The sequence below is a fragment of the Delphinapterus leucas genome, chromosome X (assembly GCF_059928025.1).
Source record: "Delphinapterus leucas isolate spDelLeu-1000000601 "Yukka" chromosome X, BTC_Dleu_Yukka2, whole genome shotgun sequence".
NCBI lineage: Eukaryota > Metazoa > Chordata > Mammalia > Artiodactyla > Monodontidae > Delphinapterus > Delphinapterus leucas.
The window spans coordinates 106,232,498-106,243,473 of NC_143150.1; the positions used below are offsets into that span (position 1 = coordinate 106,232,498).

The 10,976-nt window shown below is 36.7% G+C and overlaps 1 protein-coding gene across 5 annotated transcripts in view; it reads left to right on the forward strand.

Annotated features, from left to right (window-relative positions):
* The window catches only part of TAB3 (TGF-beta activated kinase 1 (MAP3K7) binding protein 3), a 109,018-nt gene that overhangs the window by 92,547 nt on the left and 5,495 nt on the right, over positions 1–10,976 (forward strand). For 4 of the 5 annotated variants that reach the window (XM_089904648.1, XM_022562101.3, XM_089904647.1 and 1 more), the window contains 2 exons: positions 1,115–1,198; positions 9,962–10,063. In XM_089904648.1, the coding sequence (XP_089760774.1) occupies positions 1,115–1,198; positions 9,962–10,063 (186 nt within the window). Of the gene's footprint in view, positions 1–1,114; positions 1,200–9,961; positions 10,064–10,976 lie in introns of those variants that run through there. The other variant, XM_089904649.1, reaches the window with a different exon arrangement.

The following is a 10,976-nucleotide window of genomic DNA, read 5'->3' on the forward strand; positions in this document are numbered from 1 at the left end:
AGAGCTCTTTTTGGTGCTTAAGCAGTTCTAAATCTCCGTTCATAAGGGGTCCAAATATATCCATTTTATACTAAATTCTACTCCTCCATCCTGTGGAAAAATTTTATACTGAGTTTTCAGCCTAAATTTTTAAGCCAGAGAAGGAATCTAGACATTTTGGGGGGCAGGGCATTTAGATTAGATACAAATCAGTGCGCAAGTTGATGAAAAGCAGCTTCATTGTTGGTTTTGGTGAGGAAAACTTTTGTTGGGGGAGAAAATTAGGTCTAGAAATCAAGATATCCAATATATTTGAACTATCAGTACCACATATCATCCTCTGTAAATAAACATGTATACAGTTTCAAAGCTTAACTGGAATTATGCAGAACTGGCAGATTGCGATGATGGGTTCACAGATGTGAAGGTAGGACCCAAAGTTGGCATTGGATCAAAACTGACCTTGCCGGAGTCATGTCAGGAGAAGGGGCTGAAACAGACACTGTATCAGGGAGTGAACATTTTGAGAGAGGTGAGATTGTTCTATCTGTTATTCTGAAATTGGCAGCATATCATCTTTTATTATTGATAAGTCTGTAGGGAACATTTAAGATTCTCCTTTTCTTGAAGATAGGAATCCCTGAGCTGCTGCTATCATAACCACTTGATTAATCTTGGTAAATTTATGTGTAGCTTCTTCCATACTTGAATTTATAATGGATAAAATTTTAAGGTTAATATGAAAGACATAAACGTGAGCTTTCTCATGGTTTTGTTCATTAAAATCAAAACAAACAGAGAAAACAGTTGTCATCCTTTCATTTCTCTTCTTCATTTACCTCCCTATGTGCGCCACACACTTAATCCTGTGTAAAGAGATGAGCTTTATAGTTAGAAAAATGTTCCTTTAGGTGATACATTGTAGAAAGACACTGAAGTGGTAGTTTGCTTGGGTATTTTCTCAAAATGGTAAAACAGTTTCAGTGGGAGAAGGGTAGGATAGTATAATCATTTTTGAAACCCTGGAAAAACAGTTCCCCTTTTTACATGTTTTATTTCCATATTTTCCTCAACAGAAATTTCAAATAACAGGAGAAAAAGTCCTAAATGCTTGCTGATTTTATTTTCTTTATAGGTAACTTTGATCCAAAAGCTATGAATAATTTTTATGACAACATAGAACCTGGTCCTGTTGTACCACCCAAGCCACCTAAAAAAGGTAAGTAGGGAAATGTCACAGACGTCATAGAAATGAATATGAAAATTCCTTGGCAGTTCACCTAAAAAGCTGAAGAAATTTCCACTAGAGATAGCATTTTAAAAGTTACCCTATTGATGTTACTGTGGCAATAATGAAATGTCCCCAAAACCTTAATTTCTAAAAAGTACGAAATAACTCCTAGAGGTCAAAGGTAACTAAAATATGATATACAATTTATTTTGTAAAAAATAACTTGAAAAAAATTGTTATTTTGTATAGTTGATTTACACTGTTACGTTAGTTTCAGGTGTACAGTGAATTTGGTTCTATTATAATACACATATACCCATTCTTTTTTCAGATTCTTTTCCTATGTAGGTTATTGCAGAACTCTTTTACAGAGTAGAGTTCCCTGTGCTATAAGTAGGTCCTTGTTGAATATATCTGTTATATAGTTGTGTATATGTTAATCCCAAGCTCCTAATTTATTCCTCCCCCACCGTCTTTCCCCTTTGGTAACTGTAAGTTTGTTTTTGAAGTCTGTGAGTCTGTTTCTATTTTGTGAAGAAGTTCATTTATATCATTTTTTAAGATTTTTATGGCTGAGTAATATTCCAGTGTGTGTGTGTGTGTGTGTATGTGCCACATCTTCCATACCTTCTTTATCCATTCCTCTGTCGATGGGCATTTATGTTGCTTCCATGTCTTGCCTATTGTAAACAGTGCTGCGGTGAACATTGGGGTGCAGGTACCTTTTCAAAGTATGGTTTTCTCCAGATGTATGCCCAGGAGTGGGATTGCTGGAACATATGGTAGTTCTGTTTTTAGTTTTTAAAGGAACCTCATACTGTTCTCCACAGTGGTTGTACCACTTGACATTCCCACCAACAGTGTAGGAGGGTTCCCTTTTCTCCGCATCCTCTCCAGCATTTATTGTTTCTAGATTTTTTGATGGTGGCCATTCTGACTGGTGTGAGGTGATATCTCATTGTAGTTTTGACTTGCATTTCTCTAATAATCAGTGATGTTGAGCATCTTTTCCTGTGCCTCTTGGCCATCTGTATGTCTTCTTTGGAGAAATGTCTGTTTAGGTCTTCTGTCCATTTTATGATTGGGTTGTTTGTATTTTGATATCGAGCTGCATGAGCTGTTTGTATATTTTGAAGACTAATCCCTTGTCGATCTGCATCATTTGCAAATATTTTCTCCCATTCTGGGGGTTGACTTTTGTTTTGTTGATGGTTTCCTTTGCTGTGCAAATGCTTTTAAGTTGAATTCGATTCCACTGGGGGGTTTTTTGTTTGTTTTTATTTTCATTACTCTGGGAGGTGGATCCAAAAACATATGGCTGCGATTTATGTCAAAGAGTGTTTTGCCTATGTTTTTCTTCTAAGAGTTTTATAGTATCTGGTCTTAGATTTAGGTCTTTGATCCGTTTTGAGTTTCTTTTTCTGTATGGTGTTAGAGAATGTTCTAATTTCATTCTTTTACATGTAGCTGTCCGGGTTTCCCAGCACTACTTACTGAAGAGACTGTCTTTCCTCCACTGTATATTCTTGTCTCCTTTGTCATAGATTAGGTAACCATAGGTGTGTGAGTTTCTCTGGGCTTTCTATTCTGATCTATATTTCGGTTTTTGTGCCAGTACCAGACTGTCTTGATTACTGTAGCTTTGATTCCTCCAGCTCCGTTTTTCTTTCTCAGGATTGCTTTGGTTATTCAGGGTCTTTTGTGTCTGCATACAAATTTCAAAATTTGTTGTTCTAATTCTGTGGAAAGTGTCATTGGTAATTTGATAGGGACTGCATGGAATCTGTGGATTGCCTTGGGTAGTGTGGTCATTTATAACAGTATTGAATCTTCAAATCCAAGAACACGGTCTGTCTTTCCATCTTTCTGTGTCATCTCCGATTTCATTCATTAGTGCCCTATGGTTTTCAGACTATAGGTCTTTGACCTCCTTTGCTAGGTTTATTCCTAGGTATTTTCTTCTTTTTGATGCGATGGTAAATGAGATGGTTTCCTTAATTTCTCTTTCTGATCTTTCATGTATAGGAATGCAACAGATTTCTGTGTATTAATTTTGTACCCTGCAACTTCACCAAATTCATTAATGAGCTCTTAATAGTTTTCTGGCATCTTTAGGATTTTCCATGTAGAGTATGATGTTGTCTGTAAACAGGGGCGGTTTTACTTGTTCTTTTCCAATTTGGATTCCTTTTGTTTCTTTTTCTTCTCTGATTGCTGTGGCTAGGACTTCCAAAAAAGTGGCTAGAGTGGACATCCTTGTCTTGTGCCTGATCTTAGAGGAAATGCTTTCAGGTTTTTGAGAATGATGTTTGCTGTGGGTTTGTCATATATGGCCTTTGTTATGTTGAGGCAGGTTTCCTCTATGCCTACTTTCTGGAGAGTTTTTATCATACATGGGTGTTGAATTTTGTCAAAAGCTTTTTTCGCATCTATTGCGATGATCACGTGGCTTTTATTCTTCCGTATGTTAATGTATGTATCACACCGATTGATTTGTAGATATTGAAGAATGCTTGCATCCCTAGGATAAATCCCAGTTGATCACGGTGTATGATCCTTTTAATATGCTGTTGGATTCTGTTTGCTATTATTTTGTTGAGGATTTTTGGATTCTGTTTGCTAGTATTTTGTTGAGGATTTTTGCATCTATGTTCATCAGTGATATTGGCCTGCAGTTTTCTTTCTTTATGACATCTTTCTCTGGTTTTGCAACCAGGGTGATGGTGGCCTTGTGGATTGAGTTTGGGAGTGTTCCTCCCTCTGCTATATTTTGCAAGAGTTTGAGAAGGATGGGTGTTAGCTCTGCTCTAAATGTTTGATAGAATTCGCCTGTGAATCCCTCTGGTCCTGGGCTTTTGTTTGTTGGAAGATTTTTTTTTTTTTTTTTTTTTTTGTTGGAAGATTTTTAATCACACTTTCAATTTCAGTGCTTGTGATCGGTCTCTTCATATTTTCTATTTCTTCAGTCTTAGGAGATTGTACCTTGCTAAGAATTTGTCCATTTCTTCTAGGATGTCCATTTTTTTGGCATAGAGTTGCTTGTAAGTAGTCTCTTAGGATGCTTTGTATTTCTGCGGTGTCTGTTGTAACTTCTCCTTTTTCATTTCTAGTTTTATTTATCTTGATGAGTCTGGCTAAAGGTTTATCAATTTTGCTTACCTTTTCCAAGAACCGGCTTTCAGTTTCATTGATCTTCTCTATTTTTTCTTTGTCTCATTTCTTTCTCTACTGATTTTAGGTTTTGTTTGTTCTCTTCCAAGTTACTTTAGGTGTAAGGTTAGGTTGTTTGAGATTTTTCTTGTTTCCTGAGGTAAGATGGTATTGCTATAAACTTCCCTCTTAGAACTGCTTTTACTGTGTCCATATGTTTTAGATCGTTGTGCTTTTTTTTTCATTTGTCCGTAGGCATTTTGTGATTTCTTCAGTGATCCATTGGTTGGTTAGTACCATGTTGTTTAGCCTCCACGTGTTTGTTTTTTGCACTTTTTTTCCTGTAGTTGATTTCTAATCTCATAGTGTTGTGGTTTGAAAAGGTGCTGATATCATTTCAATTTTCTTAAATTTACTGAGGCTCAGTTTGTGCTCAGCATGCCTGGAGAATGTTCCATGTGCACTTGAGAAGAATGTGTATTCTGCTGCTTTTGGATGGAATGCTCTATAAATACCAATTAAGTGCATCTGGTCTGATGTGTCATCTTAAGGCCTGTGTTTTCTCATTGATTTTCTGTGTGGATGATCTGTCCATTGATGTACGTGGGGTGCTGAAGTCTGCCACTATGAATTTGTTAACTGTTAATTTCTCCTTTGAAGGCTGTGTTAGCATTTGCCTTATCGAGGTGCTCCTATGTTGGGTGCATAGATATTTACAATTGTGATATCTTCTTCTTGGATTGGTCCCTTGACCATTATGTAGTGTCCTTCTTTGTCTCTTGTGTCTGATATGAGAATTGCTACTCCGGCTCTCTTTTGACTTCCATTTGCATGGAATACCTTTTCCCATCCTGTCACTTTCAGTCTGTGTTCCTAGATCTGAATCGGGTCTCTTGGAGACAGCATATACAGGGGTCTTGTTTTTGTTTCCGTTCAGCCAGTCTGTGTCTCCTGGTTGGAGCATTCAGTCCTTTTACGTTTAAGGTAATTATCGATATGTATGTGCTTGTTGCCATTCCTAATTGTTTGTTTTGGATTTGTTTTTGCACGTCTTTTCTCTTCCTCTTTTGTTCTCTTGTGATTTGATGACTGTCTTTAGTGTTGTGTTCTGATTGCTTTTTCTCTCTCTTTTGTGTATCTGTTGTAGATTTTTGGTTTCTGATCCCCATGAGTTTTGTTTTTGTTAACTTTTATTGGAGTATGGTTGATTTACAATGTTGTGTTAGTTTCAAGTGTATAGCAAAGTGAATCAGTTATACATACATATATCCACTCGTTTTTAGATTCGGTGCCATATAGGCCATTACAGAATATTGAGTAGAGTTCCCTGTGCTGTATATATAGTAGGTCCTTATTAGTTATCTATTTTATATACAGTAGTGTGTCTGTCTATGTCAATCTCTCAATTTATCCCTCCCCCCCCCTTACCCCCAAGTTTGTTTTCTATGTCTATCTATAACTCTCTTTCTATTTTGTAGATAAGTGAACTTGTACCCTTTTTTGAGAATCCACATATAAGTGATGTCGTATGATATTTGTCTTTCTCAGACTGACTTTGCTTAGTATGATCATCTCTGGGTCCATCCATGTTGCTGCAAATGGCATTGTTTCATTCTTTTTAATAGCTGAGTAATATTCCATTGTATATAGGTGCCACATCTTCTTTATCCAATTCCTCTGTCGATGGACATTGAGGTTGCTTCCATGTCCTGGCTATTGCAAATAGTGCTGCAGTGAACATTGGGGTACATGTATCTTTTTGAAGTATGGTTTTCTCCAGATATATTATGCCCAGGAGTGGGATTGCTGGATTGTATGGTAGCTCTATTTTTAGTTTTTTGAGAAATTTCCACAGTGGCTATACCAATTTACATTCCCTCATCCTTTGGGAGAACCTCTGCCATATAATTAATTTTCAGTTTGTGGGTCTCCCACCTGGTGGGTATGGGATTTGATTATATGGGGAAAGTGCCCCTCCTACCATTGCTTTGTGGCTTCTTCTTTGCCTTTGGATGTAGAATATCTTTTTCGGTAGGTTCCAGTGTTTTTTGTTGATTGTTGTTCAGCAGTTTGTTGTGATTTTGGTGGCTTGGTGAGAGCAGGTGAGCTCAAGTTCTTCTACTCTGCTCTGTTGTCTCCCTTCCCCCAAAATAAATGGAAACTGTAGTCCTAAAAGATAATTCTTACAGTGTAATGGGAATTTTAAAGGTTTTATTTTAGAATGGGAAGTTTGATCTGCAGTAGATCTACGATTATTTAATTGACAGGCCAGGCCACAGAAGAATCCCTTGTGTACTCAACAGGCGGGCATAACACATAGATTGGGACTAGGACAAAGGAAAATCCTACATGACCAAGATTTGAGGGATCACTTTTGCATAGTTATTAAATCATTTCTGTGTGGTATTTATTAAATCTTTTCTTTTGAGTTGAGTTTTATGTACCAAATGTATAACTAGCATTGCAGTCAGTATCTTAAAAAATTAATCTTTTTCTTCTCCTCCATTCTTATAATTCTCAAGCCTGTGGTCAAGTATGCATTTCATATCTTAATCCTCTTTGGTTTAAAGAACTCAAGGTAGGTTGATCGTGAGGACATACAATATTGGAGAAGGCCTTACTTACTTACAAAAGTTACCTACAGGGGTAACATTTTAAAATCACATCAAACTGATTAATCAGAGAATTTTAATTCTACACAAAATAATGTTACCTAACCTAAACAGCTTTGTGTTCAACACTCGGTACAGTACAGAGTGTTTTAAGGATTTCATTTATAGGTGGCAATGCAGTACATGTTCTTTTTATTGTTTAATACTATATTGTTTAATACTATTGGGTTGGCCAAACAGTTCGTTCAGGCTTTTCTGTAAGATGTTACAGAAAAACCCGAATGAATTGTTTGGCCAAGCCAATACTGTGGATGTTTTGACTGCTCTGCATTTAAAATAGCCTACTGCTGTCTAAAAATGGTACAAAGAAGAGAATCGTAGTGCATGACTACCAAGTACCAGATTTGTATCTACTAAGGAAGCATTCCCTAGTGGTAATCCAGTTAATTGATTCAAGGGCTGTGGGAGGAATCACCCTGTTTAAGCGAGCCACCTTATTAGCATAAACTCTATGGTCTGAAGGGCCCACCATAATTGACAAGGACACTCCTGTCTCTTGAGAAATTTCAGGATTTTAGAGGTTATCTTCCAGGAGCTGGGGCCAAATTCTTTACAACAGTTAAAGTAGGGCTTAGAAGGAAATTTATAGCCTTCAGTGCTCATATAAGACAAGACAAGGAGATCTAATGTCAATGACATTAAATTCTACCCTAAGAATACAGAACAAAGGAAGTGAAAAGAAAGAAAATACAATGAGACAGAAAATAGTAACAACAGAGAAAGGCATCAAAGCCAAAAAAAGCCAAAACTTTGAAGGATAAACAAAGTCAGTAAACTCTCAGGTTGACTGATCTCGAAGAAGAACAGATGACCAAAATCAGCAATGAAAGATGAGGCTACCTGTTAAAATAAGGGAATGCAGTGAACATCTTTATGCCAATAAACTCGACACTGTAGATGAAATGGACACATCTTGAAAAATACTGAGGAGAAGACGAAAAGGGACATATAACTAGTTATATATGTAATTAAAGAAATGGAATCCATTATCAACGAAAAGGGACATATAACTAGTTATATATGTAATTAAAGAAGAAATGGAATCCATTATCAAAAGTTTTCCCAGAAGGAAAACTTTAGACCCAGATGGTTGCACCAGTGGGCGAAGTCTATCAAATATTTAAGGAAGAGATAATGCCAATCATACAAACTCTGAGAAAATAAGAGGAAGGAATGCTTCTGATTTTCTTTATGTAGCCAGCAGGACCCTGATTCTAAAACCTGATAGACAGACATGATAGATAGATAATACATCATGACCAAATTGGGTTTAGCCTCAGGAATGCAATATTAAGAAAGTAAAGGAGAAAAAGCATATTATCATTTCATTAGATACTGAAAACCATCTGATAAAATTCAGCAGATGACATGATTATTTGCAAAGAAAATCTCAGGATACCAAAAAACAACTATTAGAACTAATAAGTGAATTTAACAAGGTTTTGGGATATAAGGTCAGGATCCAAAAAATGACACTTACTAATAAGTTTCACCAGATATGTACATTGAATATTATAAAACACTGCCAAAGGAAATTAAAGAAGACCTAAATAAACCATGTCTGTTATTAAATCAGTTTTATTAAGGTAGCTATTCTTTTCAGATTGATGCAATACCAGATTTACTGTTTTTTTCTTTTTTTTGGTAGAAATTAATTAAAATTCATATGGAAATGCAGAAGACCTAGAATATCCAAGTGGAATATAGATGTTTCTCTGAATAATATAAGTGTGATAATTAGAGTGAGAGAAAGAAGGAAAGACAGAAAGGGAGACTGAGAAATCTTTTTGGACCAGACTTTGTAGTTAAGCAACGCAAGTGTGTGTGTGTGATAAGCTGCCTCAGCTGATTCAGAAAGTCGTCGTCGTCCCCCCGCCCCCAACCTTGACACCGGTAACTCACTGACCTTGGTGTGGTACAACTTAACTTGAGCGCTGGTCCTGGTTGTCTTGGCCACCTGACCTTGTTCAGATCCAGAGCAGTGCTTCTGTACAGGGTTGTTGTAAGAGTCAGTGAGAAGGAGGTATGTGATGCTATAAAAGGGGTTAACAGAAACAGATCTAAGAAGTAGAACTTTACCTTAGTCTACTCTGGAGCCTAAGATGTTCACTCTGCTTTTGTTTTACTCTGATAACAGTGTTTAAGATTGTGGAGCACTGATTTCCAAAGGTAGGTTGTACTAGAGGGCTGCTTATGGGCTCCGAACTGATTACAAAATGTAAGATCTTTCTTCGGTTCTTAAGGGTAAATCATATCTGCCATTTTTTGTTTTTACTTAATACAAAACGCTACTTACTAACTGCCTATACGTTAATAGAAACGGTATTCTCGCAAGAAATTGGTAATTGGTGTGCCCGCAGTCCATGTCGTGAAGTGTCTGCTAGGCTTTTGCACACACAGGCAACTGGAATTTATGAAAGATTGGGGAGTATGTATTATCTGTATATAGTATTAGGTTCTGATTTTTCAAGTACTGCTATTATGGTTTACTGTTACCATTAATGCAATGTGTTCTTGGGTTAGCCTTATATGGGTGGTGTACTTTAAACCCATAATTTTCTAGTAACTACTGCTTCATCAGGGAATTGCTAAAGTATCATCTCCCAAATTTTGTGTTCATATTGACATTTAATTATACTGAGTTTGCACCCCTAACTCACTAGAAAGTGGGAAACTGGTGAAATAAGTCATTTATTCCAAGTAATTAGAGAGGATGGAAAAAGTGGATACCACCTTATCCACTGCTCTGGATAGGTTGTAAGAGCAGTATTAAATATGGCACTTACCTTCATGGGAGAACTAAAGGTAGCATGAGGTAATAGAGTAAGTACTCAACTGTGTGTGTTCTGTGAAAGGTCCTTGTGAGCCTGTCCGCTCTTCTAATGCACAGCTTGATCCCTTCTTCCTGGCTTTGCTTCTTCCCATGCAGACTCATCAGACACCTGCACAGTTGAGAGGAAAGCCCGAAGAATCAGCGTGACCTCCAGAGTACAGGAGGACATCCACGACACCCAGGCAGCAGCTGCAGATGGTTTGTACTTGTGTGTCTGGAGTTTGTGCAAAATGTCCAAACACACGTGTTAACCCATGTAGAGTTCTCGTAAGTAAAGGCCAACCTTTTTTTTTCCCTTAAGAAATTACTCTCTACTGAGTTTCTAAGGCTGTGCTGTCCAATAGAAATAACAGTTGAAGCCACGTACGTAATTTAAAATTTTATATCAGCCAAAGTAAAAGAGAAAAGGGAAATGACGTTTCACTATGAAATCAATATAAAATTAGTGAGGTATTTTATTTTACATTCTTTCATACTAAATCTTCCTTTTACACTTAGAGCACACCTCAATTCAGAGTGGCTGCATTTCTAGTGGCCACCATATGGGACAGAGTCCTCTAAAAATAATATTATCTAGAAAACAAGGCCAAGTAAATAAATAAAAAACAACTTCAACTTGAAAGTTCTGGACTTTACAATATCTTATCAAAAGCAGATTAATATAAGAAAACTTTGTACTCTTAACAGAGAGATAACAAGTTCAGGTTTTGCACCACTTTCCCTTTAACATTAAAGTCTATGTACTCAATTACATTTTTTCTGTTAAGATTTCCTCTTAGTGTACTTTTTATTTTGTTTTGTTTAACATCTTTATTGGAGCATAACTGCTTTACGACGGTGTGTTAGTTTCTGCTTCGTAACAAAGCGAGACGGTGTGTTAGTTTCTGCTTCGTAACAAAGCGAATCAGCTACACGCTCAAATTTAATCTTAGTCCTGACCTGACCACCCATAGAATTCCTTTCTCACAAACCTTCTACAACTTTCTATATTCGTATTAATTTCTCCCTTATTTTCTTTCCCGTTTAGAAATAAGCAGCTTTATGCCAAATTACTTTCTGTTCTCTTAACAAAACACATTTTCATTCCTTATGCCCCTTCTTTTTCCTTTCA